Source organism: Carcharodon carcharias, chromosome 4 (assembly GCF_017639515.1).
Source record: "Carcharodon carcharias isolate sCarCar2 chromosome 4, sCarCar2.pri, whole genome shotgun sequence".
Lineage (NCBI taxonomy): Eukaryota > Metazoa > Chordata > Chondrichthyes > Lamniformes > Lamnidae > Carcharodon > Carcharodon carcharias.
The window spans coordinates 24,135,706-24,149,826 of record NC_054470.1 but is presented as its reverse complement, the minus strand read 5'-3'; the positions used below and the strand labels follow the sequence as shown (position 1 = coordinate 24,149,826).

At 42.2% G+C, this 14,121-nt stretch overlaps 1 protein-coding gene across 8 annotated transcripts in view; it reads left to right on the top strand.

Annotated features, from left to right (window-relative positions):
• Positions 1-14,121, top strand: part of LOC121277224 (protein prune homolog 2-like) — a 496,270-nt gene that overhangs the window by 383,212 nt on the left and 98,937 nt on the right. Inside the window, exon 1 of one of the 8 annotated variants that reach the window (XM_041186399.1) lies at positions 9,315-9,358. The exons of 4 other annotated variants lie outside the window; for them this stretch is intronic. In XM_041186399.1, the coding sequence (XP_041042333.1) occupies positions 9,330-9,358 (29 nt within the window). In that variant the 5' untranslated portion in view covers positions 9,315-9,329. Of the gene's footprint in view, positions 1-9,314; positions 9,359-13,963; positions 14,090-14,121 lie in introns of those variants that run through there. 3 more of the 8 variants (XM_041186404.1, XM_041186403.1, XM_041186401.1) reach the window with 3 other exon arrangements.

The following is a 14,121-nucleotide window of genomic DNA, read 5'->3' as shown; positions in this document are numbered from 1 at the left end:
AAGAAATTAGCATAGAAAGGAGGTTCTAAGTGGTCTGGCAGGCTTAAAAGTAGATAAATCTCCAGACCTGGATGCAATGTATCCCAGGCTGTTGAGTGAGGCAAGGGAGGAGATAGCAGGGGCACTGGCAATAATTTTCAATACCTCTCTGGCCACAGGAGAGGTGCCAGAGGGCTGGAGGACAGCCAATGTGGTACCGTTATTCAAGAAGGGGGGAAGGGATAAACCAGGGAACTACAGGCCAGTCAGTCTAACCTCAGTGGTGGGGAAACTATTGGAAGCAATCCTGAGGGACAGAATTAATCTACACTTGCAGTGGCAGGGATTAATCAAGGACAGTCAGCGTGGTTTTGTTAAGGGGAGGTCATGTCTGACCAATTTGACTGAATTTTTCGAAGAGGTGACCAGATGTGTAGATGTGGGCAATGCATTTGACTTGGACTTCAGCAAGGCTTTTGATAAGGTCCCACATGGGAGGTTGATAACGAAGGAAAGAGCCCATGGGATCCAAGGCAGTTTGGCTAATTGGATCCAGAATTGGCCGAGTGGCAGGAAGCAGAGGGTGATGGTTGAGGGGTATTTTTGTGACTGGATGCCTGGGTCCAGTGGGGTTCCACAGGGATCGGTGTTGGGTCCCTTTCTGTTTGTGGTATATATAAATTATTTAGACTTGAATGTAGGAGGGTTGAGCAGTAAATTCGTGGATGACATGAAAATTGGTGGGGTGGTAAATAATGAGGAGGATAGCCTTAGATGACAGGAGGATATAGACGGGCTGGTCAGATGGGCTGATCAGCGGCAAATAGAATTTAATCCACATAAGTGTGCACTTGGGCAGGACAAACAAGGCACAGGGATACACGATGAATAGTAGGACCCTGGGAAGTACCAAGGATCAGAGGGACCTTGGTGTGCATGTCCACCGGTCCCTTAAGGTAGCGGGACAGGTAGTTAAGGAGTTAAAAAGGCATATGGGATACTTGCCTTTATTAGCTGAGGCATAGAATATAAGAGCAGGGAGGTTATGCTGGAACAGTATAAAACGCCCGTTAGGCCACAGCTAGAGTATTGCATGCAGTTCTGGAATCCGCATTATAGGAAGGATGTGATTGCACCAGAGAGACTGCAGAGGAGATTTACCAGGATGTTGCCTGGGCTGGAGAGTTTTAGTTATGAAGAGAGATTGGATAGACTGGGGTTATTTTCCTTGGCGCAGAAGAGAATAAGGGGACACATGATTGAGCTGTATAAAATTATGAGGGGCATAGATAGGGTAGACAGGAAGGAACTTTTCCCCTTGGCGGATGGATCAATAACCAGGGGGCATAGATTTAAGGTAAGGGGCAGAAGGTTTAGAGGGGATGTGAGGAAGAATTTTTTCACCCAGAGGGTGGTGGGAATCTGGAACTCACTGCCTGAAAGGGTGGTAGAGGCAGAAACCCTCATAACATTTAAGAAGTATTTGGATGTGCACTTGCACTGCCATGGCATACAAGGCTATGGGCCTAGTGCTGGAAAATGGGATTAGAATAGTTAGGTACTTGTTTGACTGGCGCAGACTCGATAGACTGAAGGGCCTTTTTCTGTGCTGTAGACCATTATAACTCTATGACTCTAATTGAAACAGCACAAAGTGGGGCATTCCAAAGGGAAAATCCTGTTTTCTGGCAGCCTGACGACAGAGGTAGGATTACTTTTGACTCCCGATTCAAATCTCCCACAGGAAAATCCGGCCCAAGGTAGCAACACATTAGACAAAGAGATAAAAAAATGTAAAGTAAAAAAAGAGAGATCATTGATAAACTAACCAAACTGAGAGAGGATAAAACTTGTGGATTAGATGGATTGCTTTTTACTTTTTTTTATCTCTTTGTCTAATGTGTTGCTACCTTGGGCCAGGTTTTCCTGTTGGAGATTTGAATTGTGAGGCAAAAGTAAACCTACCTCTGTTCTCAGGCTGCCAGAAAACAGGACTTTCCCTGTTGATTGCATCCATGCATATTAATAGATGAACCAGGGGAACAGCCCTGGTTCAATGAAGAGTGCTCGAGGACATGCCAGGAGCAGCACCAGGCACATCTAAAAATGAGGTGTCTACCTGGTGAACCTACAATGCAGGACTACTTGTGTGCCAAACAGTGCAATCAGCATGCAATATACAGAGCCAAGCGATCCCAAAACAACTAGACAGATCTAAGCTCAGCAGTCATGAATGGTGGTGGACAGTTATACAACTTGTTGGAGGAGGAGGCTCCACAAATATCCCCATCCTCAATAATGGAGGAGTCCAGGACATCAGTGTAAAAGACAAGGCTGAAGCATTTGCAACAATCTTCAGCCAGAAGTGCTGAGTGGATGATCTATCTCTGCCTCCTCCTGAGGTCCCAGATGCCAGCCTTCAGCCAATTTGATTCACTCCACATGATATCGAGAAGTGCCTGAAGGCACTAGAGACTGAAAAGCTATGGGCTCTGACAGCATTCCAGCAATAGTTCTGAAGACTTGTGCTCCAAAACTAGCTGCAACCTTAGCCACGCTATTCCAGTACAGTTACAACACTGACATCTATCCAGGAATGTGGAAAACTGCTCAGGTATGTCATGTCCACAAAAAGCAGGACAAATCCAACCCAGCCAATTACCATCCCATTGGTCTACTCTAGATCATCAGCAAAGTGATGGAAAGTGTCATCGACAGTGCTATCAGATAAGTGACAATTACTCCCTGATGCTCAGTTCAGATTCCGCCAGAGCCACTTGGCTCCTGACCTCATTACTGCCTTGGTTCAGACATGGACATAAGAGCTGAACTCAAGAAGTGAGGTGAGAGTTCCCTTGACATCAAGGCAGCATTTGACCGAGTGTGGCATCTAGTAAAACTGAGTTCAATGGGAATTGGGAGAAAGCATTCCACTGGTTGGAGTCAGACCTAGCACAAAGGAAGATCGTTGTGGTTGTTGAAGGTCAATCATCTCAGGATCAGGACATCACTGCAGGAGTTCCTCAGGGTAGTCCCCTCTGTTGAACCATCTTCAGCTGCTTCATCAATGACCCCCCCCCCCCCATCCATCGTAAGGTCAGAAGTGGGGATATTTGCAGATGATTGCACAGTGTTCAGCACCATTTGCAACTCCTCAGATACTAAAGCTGTCTGTGTCCATATGCAGCAAGACCTGGACAAAATTCAGGCTTGGACTGATAAGTGGCAAGTAACATTTGTGCCACACAAGTGCCAGGCAATGACCATCTCCAAAAAGAGAGAATCCAACCATCTCCCCTTGACATGCAATGGCATTGCCATCACTGAATCCCCCACTATCAACATTCTGGAGCTACTGTTGACCAGAAACTGAACTGGACCAGCCATATAAATACTGCAGCTACAAGAGCAAGTCAGAGGCTGGCAATTCTGTGAAGAGTAACTCACCTCCTGACTCCCCAAAGCCTGTCGAGCAGCTACAAGGCACAAGTCAGGAGTGTGATGGAATACTTTTCACTTACCTGGATAAGTGTCGTTCCAACAACACTCAAAAAGTTCGACACCATCCATGACAAAGCAGCCCTCTTGACTGGTACCCCATCCACCATCTTCAACATTCACTTCCTCCACCACTGACACACAGTGGCAATAGTGTTTACCATCTGCAAGGTGCATTGCAGCAACTCAACGAGGCACTTTGACAGCATCTTCCAAACCTATGACCTCGACCACTTAGAAGTATAAGGGCAGCAGATGCATGGGAACACCACCACCTATGAGTTCCCTTCCAAGCCACATACAATCCTGAGTTGAAAATATATTGCCATTCTTTCATTGTCGGTGGATCAAAATCCTGGAACTCCCTCCTTAACAGCACTGTGAGTGTACCTAGGCCATAGGGACTGCAGCAGTTCAAGAGGCCAACTTATCATCACCTTCTGAAGGACAATTAGATGTGGGCAATAAAAAGTGCTGGGCTAACCAGTGATACCCCATGTCCGGTGAAACGAAAATTAAAAAGTGAGGGAAGAGCTAACAGAGACACTACTAAATAAATGTAATCATTCATTAGAAAAGGGAATTGTACTATACTGTAAGAGCTGAGCATTTTGTTATACTGCCTTCACTGCTGGGGAGGTGTAAAGTTAGTTCAACAATGTTTGCTTGCACTGAGCCTGTATGGTCTTTTCTCAGTGCCGTACACAACAGAGATATAGCAAAAAGGCTGGGATGGATTTTTTTTTACATTTCGGTTGAGACTGAAGAACATTGTGACATGGTTTTAGAACTTCTGAAGCTGATTTGGAGAAAACTTAGCAGTTTGAAAGATTGCTCTGTTTGAATGTCATGTTTGGGTACAGCTTAGTGAGTCTGCAGATTATGTAATTGAAAAATTGGCACAAAAGGCAATGGGAGAATTCAACTAACAGAGGACTAGTCATTTGGTAGTACAGACTTGAGTCTTGCTAAGAGACATGTTGAAGCTTTTCATCTTGCACTCATCAGGACGCTTCAGGAATACCAATATATGGGGAATGCAACAATTTATACTGTATGTGAAGAGAGTGCTGATTGGTTGATGGTTGGATTCTGATTGGTAGAGGTGTTGCCATGGAGAATGCTCCATGTAACTGACAGTTAATAATCATTGTTTGAAATTTGAGCAACAAGTGAAGCTAGCTGTTTCACGCTGCTACTACTAACACAACTGGTATTCGTCACTAACAGGATGCTGTTGTTAAGCCAAAAGGACGTTCTGCCTATCACACAAATGAGGAACGTGGTATATAAATTTCATTGTCAGTCTGATGCTAGGTATGAAGGCTGTACGTCTAAAGACTGGCGGATCGTATCAAACAGCATGTCCCAGCCGTTGTTCGAAACGGGCAAGGTACAGACCATATCCAAACAGTCCTTGCTTGCAAAACACAGTGCCCAACATTAGATATGATTCCGCGATCAAACAACATTTGCTAAATAATCCTCAGTGTGCTAAGAATTATGCTGACAACCAATTTAAGATTGTCAGTCAGGCACATTTGCGTGTACTGGAAGCTACTTATATTAATACACTGAGCCCTGTTCTTTGTAGACAGAAAGAACATGTACACCAATGGTGCCTATTTCAGTTAAACAAAATAAGTGACAACCATTCACTGACTCATTCCTCAGAACAATGCCTTGACCATTCAGGGTCGAGCTGCCTGGTTTACCTTTCAAACAATGCTTGACAGTTAACTGTCAGTCATGATCACTGGTGCATTCTATGTTTCTATTCTCCATGGCAATGCCTCTACCAATCAGAGACCACTTGCCAACCAATCAGCGCTCTCTTCACATACAGTATAAGTTGTTGTTTTCCCCTCATATTAGTATTCTTGTGAAGTCTCCTGATGAGTGTAAAATGAAAAGCTTCGATGTCTCTCAACAATAACAGAAGACTATGGTATCATTATGAACAACGGTTTCACATTTGGCTGAAAGCGAATAAAATAAGGGGTGAGGATAAAGTAGACCACCTCACCATCTTGACACCAGATGCATTTGATGTAGTGTCTAAGCCGTGTTTCCCTTGAGACCCCAGCTCTATGGAATATGCTGAAATTAATGGGATTTTGAACTCATTATGGCACAATGAAGTTTTAATGAAATAGCACTGAGAGTTGTGTTCTGTCAAAGGAAGCATTTGTCAAGTGAGACTATTGCAGATTACATGCTTGAGTTAAAGAAACTCTTTTGTTATTGCAGCTAAGGAATAAACTTAGAAACTGACCTTCGAGACATGTTCATAGAAGACCTAAACAACACTAAAATCCAGGCCAAGCTTTTGAGTAAAGGCAATAAGCTTATGTGGAATGGGGCCTGCGATGAGACCATGGGCATGGAAACGGGGGAAAGAGATATTTGCAAATTGCACAGGAGTTATTTACTGAGCCAGCAAAGGAAGTCCACTGGATTTCAGCAAGACCCAGTCCATGGCAGCTAAGTTCACAGTCTCAGTCAGAAATTTAGATGTTACTATTGCCACGGTAACCACCAGCCATATAAATGTTCCCATTTCTCGTCAAAGTGCAATGCCTGTGGAAAAATCAGTTGTATCCAGGCAGCATGCAGGAGTAGAGGAAACAGTCATGCTCCAGGTCGCGGTAAAGCTGAAGGTCACAGCGATGCACCAGGTTGAGGTTGTGGTGGATCTAAAACTAGTTCAGGAGCTTGGAAATCCTCGAATGCGCAAATGATAGATATGGAAACAGAAGTAGATTTTTTGGAAAAGGGAGATCAAGAGTTTTACTCAGAGAGCAGGAAAAACTGCACGTGGAAAATGAGAGTAATAGAACTGAAGATGTAATTCCAACACCCGCAGTAAAAATGAAAGCCAGAGATTCACAACTTACTTTTATCATTGTTACAGCTGCAGCAGTGCTGTGATGTGATCTTGGAAGGACAGTACAAGAAATCCCCAAGTCACATTCCCTACACACAACTGGTGTGAAACTGAATAATTATTCAGTGTTATGAAAAGTTAGTGTCAGGGTGGAATATGATGATACATCCAATTATTTGCCATTGGTAGTAGTGGAGTGAACAAAGTCACCCTGACGAGAAGGAATTGGCTTAAGAAGATACAGTTAAAATGGGCTGAGTTTACAGTAGGAATCAGTAAGATTGTGTCTGACGTTGAGGAAGTGCTAAGAGATCACAAAGTGGTCTTTGAGCATGGAAGACCAAATGATAAAATTAGCCATCAGTACAATATTAAAAATCATTAGTCAGTAAATCATGCAAATATGGACATTCTTTCAAGATTTCCTGAAAATGGATTCATTCTTTGCCACTAAGTTATTTGTGGATTATTTTGCATACACAAAAGACACACCAGTGTCTGCCAGAGAAATTAATGAAGAAACTCATAAGCATGTGATGCTCAGTAAAGTGCTCAATTATGTTGTGAATAGTTGACCTGAGAGTGTGACAATGAGAAATTGCAGGAGTATTTCACACGAAGAAACAAACTGAGCATAGATCAAGGCTGTCTCCTATGAGGTTTAAGAGCCATTATTCTGCAAAGGTTCAGAGCGCAACTGTTAGACAAACTTTATCAAGAGTACACATGGATAGTCTTTAGGAAAGCCATAGCAAGGGTCTATTTTTGGTATCCTAAGATAGATGGAGATATTGAAGAATTGATGAAAAGTTGTGAAGTGTGCCTCAGAATGATCATTCAATGGTCGGACACAGGGAAACTATAAGAATGAGTATATGTTGATTTCTTTGAAGTGGAATGGATAGAGTACTTTGTATTGGCTGAAAGCAATAGCAAGTGGACAAACATTGAGTCTAAGCCCATGACCACAGGTCTAAAAACTATTGAGGTTTGGAGAAATTGGTTTGCATTTTATGCAATGGCAGAGGTATTGGTGTCAGACCATGGTCTGCGGTTTACATCAGAAGAGTTTGAAATCTTTCTGAATAAGAACGGAGGAAAATGGATTCTATTACCACCATATCATCCAGCACTGAATGGTGAAAGAGAAAAAAATGTACAGATTATGAAGAGGTCTTTGCAGATGTATTTGCTAGGTGACATGCTAGGCAGTAGTTCGCACATTTCTCTTCAACACAGGCTAAAACATTTACTGTTTCTTAAAGAATCACCCCACAGTTTACAATAGGTTGTTCACCGTACAAGTTAGTGTTTAAACATGGTCCTAGACAAGATCTAGTTTGCTTAAGCCTGATGTCAATAGCAAAGTAAGAGGAACTCAAGACAAAGTTATGACCAGTTATGAAATTTAGAGAGTTCAGTGCTGGTTAGAAGGTGAGGAGAGAATCCACTGAGGTAATAAGGAGAAGTATGTGTTTGAAGTTGTTGTAAAGAGACCAGGTGCATTTACGTATGTAGTGAAGATTTGAAAGAGATTCTGTCAGTAGCATGTAGATCATTTGCTTGAAAGAGAAAATCTGACAAAGGGAGAGCATGATAAACCTCCTTTTGTCCAAATTCCTCCAACAGTCCAAAGTAAAAGTCACAAACAAACCAATAGTTTCCTGGTTTCACAGAATCCACCAGCAGAGCAAGATGAGCTAGGAGCTTTTATCAAGACACAGCAATCAATGTTACAGCCTCAACCATTAAGTGGAGATAGGAACATAGGAAATAGGAGCAGAAGAAGGCTATTTGGGCTGCCAAGCCTGCTGCGCCATTCAAATAGATCATGGGTGGTATTTTCCAGCCCCACCCGCCGCCGATATCGTCCAGTCCCACTGAAAGTCAATGGGACTTTCCCACAGTGGGTCCTGCCATGATGGGGCCAGAAAATCCTGGCCCATGTCTGATCATCTACCTCTTACTCCATTTTCCCCAATATCCTCATATTCCACGATGTCTTGAGATGGTACTCAAAGCGATAATCGGAGATGTTGAGAGAGCAGAGTCAAGTTAATGGAAATGGAAGAAGATACCCAGACAGGAAGAGAAGGAAACCAGATAGGTTACTTGAAAGTACATAGGAAAGAAAAAGAAGGATTTTTTTCTTTTTGATATTTCTTGTCAAATGATATTTCTTGTTAAATACGTACTGATGTTAAGGAAAAACATTCTTTTTACATGCAAATTTCCCTGGAAATATTGGTCATATATGTTTTAGTTGTGATTACAGTAATAGGGTTGGAAGTGGCATAGTGGTATTGCCATGGACTGGTATTCTAGTGATCCAGGGTAATGCTCTGGGGACCTGGGTTCAAATCCTAATACGGCAGATGGTAACATTTGAATTCAACAAAAATCTGGAATTAAAAGTCTGATGATGATCATGAGATCATTGTACTAATGGCCTTGGAGAAGGAAATCTGCTGTCCTTACCTGGTATGGCCTACATGTGACTCCAGACCAACAGCAATGTGATTGACTCTTAAAATAAATGCTGGCCTAGCCAGCGATGCCTACATCCCATGAACAAATATTTAAAAAACATGTTTGCAACCCAATCGTTGATATTGTTTTAGTCATATTATATTCAAGTGAATTGTATACATATATCTTAGATTTTAGTGCACAAGTTGTTTTTTATTAAGTGTGGAGGGAGCATATTGCAAGAGCTGAACATTTTGCTTTACAGCCCTCTTTGCTGTTCTCGCTGTTGGGGAGGTGTAATAAAGTTAGTTCAACAATGGCTGCTTACAGTAAATCCACAGGGTGAGTTTTTATCAGTGCAGTATACATCAGGAATTGTGCCAGAAGATTGGTGAACAGCTCATGTTATTCTGTATTTAAAGAGGAAGATAAAACAAGTTCAGGGAACTATAGACCGGTTTGCTTAATTTTCATGGAGGCAGCCAGATTTTAACAGATGTCGGCTTTTACACTAGCTGCACGGAGGTATGAACCATGGACTGGAGTTGGGAAAGGTTTAAACAGTAATTAAAATGGTTTTGCTTCCTTTACAGTTTATCACTAATGCCTTCACATGAGTTGGACCTATGTTCAGTAAGTTCTGTTTTGACATTGCTAAGATGTAACTACTCTTTCATGTGTTTGATAAATTGTTACTTCTGCCAAATGGCAAGCTGTCAAGTACAAGATTATCACTGTAAATGTGGAAAAGTCTTCAGATGAATTTTTAAAAAAGTTAATTTAATGGATAAAAAGGTAGAGTACATTTCACACCATTGAAAGGGTAGCCTAGTGTAAATATTTCATTCTTTCCCATTGCTGTTGAGATAGCAGTCCTGAAGTCTTTTTACACAGGGAGTTTTATGAGTTCTTGACTGCAATCCAACTGTTTAATCATTTTACAAGTGCTCCACGTTATTTATACAGTTGCTTTGAAAAGTCAGTTTGTTTACTTGGAGGTTTAAAGGCTATTTAATGGCTTCCAAATGTTATAATAGCTCTTGTGAGTTTTGTTCATAAAGTGGATAATGGGGGAGGGGGTGTGGATAAGGATGTAGTCTCAAAACAGAAGTGGGATTGCAATGGAAGGATTATTCCTGCCTCCGACATGAAAATCCGCCCTAGGACAGGTCAACAGAAGCTTGGTCAGGTCAATGGGTTGGATTTTAAGGATGCCCTAAAGAGAGAAAAGAAATATGGAGTAACAGAGTGGTTAAAGGAGTGAATTCAAGATCTTAGGGGCCAGACACAATTGCTAGGTTCCCTGGCCTTTACCAAAATGCTGCACCAGTCTTGGGTAGAATTATTCGACAGTAGTTCCCATGAAGTAAAGTCAGCCAGCATGCTTCTTATTAAAATCAATAGTTTAAACCTTTAAATCTAAACTTTTCTCAGAGCCTCAGTGCTCTGAGTGTACTTTCTCAAGCCCTTCTTAATTTACCTTGTAGTCCACTCTTTCAACTTGCTTGAAATCAGGGCCTAACAGGTTACTGCAGTTTTGGCAAAGAACACATGCTAGGAAACACAGTGGGGTTGCATTTCTCATTATTCTGTGATCTGCAATACATAGGTGAGTGCATTTGACGCAACTAGGATTGCGCTCAGAAAAGGGGAAAAAAGGCAGAATCACAGTGTAGTGTAAATCGAGCTACATTTCTAGTCCAGTCTGCCCCAGATTTACCAAAAAAAGTGCTGGCTTAACCAAGGTCTCTGCTTAAAATCACAGTATCAAGCTGTCAGGACTAGGTTTGAAGAGAGACCTGCAACTCTATCTTAGAAGAAAATTTTCGACGACCAGTTGAATGCATGTTTTGTAAAGCAAAAAGCTAGATTCTGGCAGTAGTGTGTGGTGCAAGACAAAAAACTGGATTGTCTGAGAATCTTATCTGTTATTGCCAAAAGCACAAGGAGACATTGAGAACTACCATATGGATTTTGTACACAAAATAGGAAATGTTGCCAGGCCAACTTAAAAAAAAAAGTACCTTAGAGTTGTAGCATGGTATCCTTCCCAAATACCTTATATGCAAAGATTCAAATAGAAGAGAAGCATCTAGCCATATAGGTGCTTGAAAGAACAAACACTCTACTTACCTCTATCAAAATGCCTAAACCTACAGGGCAATGCCCTGGAAATTGAATAAAAATGAGGCTGACAGCTCAGTGAACCTTCTTCAAAACATCCCTCAGGGTAGTTTCCTGGCTCACAGTTTTCCAGGTCTGTGACCTTTCCTGTTGGCCTAATTCTCCAGTCCCCATGTCCACTAAATAAGAGTGGAACAAAATGTTTGCCCTTTTAAACTTGTATCCTGATAGCTGGACATTGTAAATTGAATTTTCACCTGTCCTGTAAAATATCACCTGGGCAGAGATCAAATAGGAAAATTGGATGGGCTTGGATACAGGCAGGCAATTTTGCTCACTCCATTTTTCTAACTGTGCTTTGTCCAGGTAATATTTTATGTCCAGTCAATACAGACTAGAACTTATGACTATGTATTCAACCCTGTTTAAACTCACACCTTTGTTTTCTATGCTTCCATAATTTCCTATGGTTATTCCTCATCCCATAAAATGTGACAGCACAACAAAACATAGAGGCCCTGAAAGTCACTGCAACTTTTACATTCCAGGATCAGGGAACCTACACCATTGACTTTTTTATTAGTTCATGAGATGCAAGTGTCACTGACATAGTCAGCATTTATTGCCCATTCCAAATTGCCTTTAAAAAGGTGGTGGTGAGCCACCTTCTCGAACCGCTGCAGTCCATGTGGTGTAGGTACACCCACCGTGCTGTTAGGCAAGGAAAGCCTGATTTTGACCCATCAACAGTGAAGGAATGATGATGCAGTTCCAAGTCAGGATGGTGTATGACTTAGGGGGGAACTTGAATGTGGTGGTGTTCCCAGGTGTTTTGCTGCCTTTGTTCTAGGTGGTAAAGGTCATGGGTTTGGAAGATGTTGTCGAAGGAACCTTAGCAAGTTGCTGCAGTGCATCTTCTATATGATGCACACTGAAGGGAGCAAATGTTTAAGGTAGTGGATGTGATTCCAATTTAGTGGGCTGCTTTTTCCTGGATGGTTTCAAGCTTATTGAATGTTGTTGGAGCTGCACTCTTCCAGGCAAGTGGGAGGTACTCCATCATACACCTGACTTGTGCTTTGTAGATAGTGATGAAGCTTTGAGGACCCAGGAGATGAGTTAATTGCTGCAGAAATTGCACCCTAGGACCTGCTCTGGCAGTCGCAGTATTTATATGGCTGGTCCATTTCAGTTTCTGAACAATGGTAGCCCCCAGGATGTTAATGATGGGAAATTCAGCATTCGTAAAGCCGTCGAATGTTGAGGGTCGATGGTTGGATTCACTCTTGCTGGAGATGGTCATTGTGTGGCACAAATGTTACTTACAAATGTTCAACCCAAGCCTCAATGTTGTCCATGTTTTGCTGCATGCAGAGTTGGACTGCACCAGCATCTAAGCAGTTGTGACTAATACTGAACATTGTGTCATAATCAGCGAACCTCCCCACTTGGGACTTTATGTTGAAGGAAGGTTTCATCGTTTACATAAAACTGGTGTGAACCAACACCAAGATAGGCACAAATTGAGCACCTGCCAGAGCACTGGGGCTGATTGAAGTGACAGAAGCAGCCACCTGTTCTGTATTTTGAAGTGGGCAATTAGTTGCCTTTTAAAGAGGGCTAATTAGATACAGAAGACTACCAGAACTCTTTAGGAGTCCATGTCCTTCAACTCCACAAGACGTCTGACATCCACCAGTCATGAAATTAGTATAGCTGCATTCTCATTGTATACCTGCTGTCAGAAAACCTAAAACTGAGGAAACTCATGGGGTAGAATATTACGCTCAGTGTGTGGGTGAGCATCCCAACGTCATCGCGCAGACTCATGATATTTCGTTTGGTGGGTGTGCACCAGAATCGGCTGCACGCCCACCGATAATTGAAAGGTCTATTGAGGCCATTAAGGCTAATTAAAGTCAAATTTACACTTCCCCACCAACCGTTAGACAAAAAGGCCAAGCGGTGTTAAAAAAAAAAGGCCAAGTGGCCTTTACATTTTTTAGGAAACCTCATCCACAGGCGGAATGACATTTCCTAAAGCAAATAAACATCAAATAAAAATTTTATTTTTGAATTAAAAACATGTCCCAGCTCATGTAACAGAGTCATATGAGGGGACATGTTTTATGACATTTTTATTTTTTTTTAAAACAGCACTTCATCTCCCTGAGGCAGCTCTGTGCCTTGGAGATTGAAGCGCTCTTTCACACGCATGTACCAACTGCACACTAAGCCTGCTCTCCCCCCACCCACACAGGTAGCGCTCAACACTGCCACTCACGTTCTATACTGGACGGGCCTTAATTGGCACACCCGCATGAAATCGCAATGAGGAGCCAATCGCGGAATGCGGTCGGCATCCCAAATGCCCCCGCCGAGCAAAGTCCTGCCCATGACATATGAGTTCTTGCTCCCTTCCACCCTCCCAATACCTGCTTAGCCCATTTCCACCACCCTCCCCTCCCCACAACATAGCAGACCAAGTTTTGAGCACAAGGAGATTCCTCTCCAAACAGGCCCTTGTCCCCTGCCTCAAGATGTATCTGGCAGTGGACTTCTACACACACCTCATTGACTTATGCCAGGATTGTGCCAGAAATGCTTGCAGTGTTTCAAGGACAAATCAGGTTTTTTTTTTACACTGAGTTATAAAATTTGGACTGTGTACTTTGTTGAAAAGTTGAACAGTGTAACAGAAAGTCATGGATCTAACACAGCAAAAAGTAAATGTTGTGTATTGCAAATACCCGTGTGGTGTTAACAGATATCCGTTTTTCTTTCCTGGTTTGCTGAATGCATAGCCCTTAATGAAAGCTCTGTTTTTCACAGACTAGGCTAGGTTTCGGGAGTGTTACAATGCAAACCCCTGGGATTGTAAAACAGTGGCCAGCCTTTAATGAATTCTTATCGCTCTCTGATCTATCATTAAAGTCAAAGCTGCTGTGCTTTCTCATTGAAGAGCTATCAGGAAGCAGGTGATCATCTGTGTTTTGATGTGTCATCAGTCATGTGATCAGCAGTGCAAAAATGGAAGATCTGGTTTGGGAATGAGCTGCAAATAGGGATGCAGAAGATAAAGTAAAGAATATAATAATATTTTAAGGACAAGATTGTCCACATTTTTAAAAGGTAAGGGGTTCAACAGAGCATGATATTTTTTA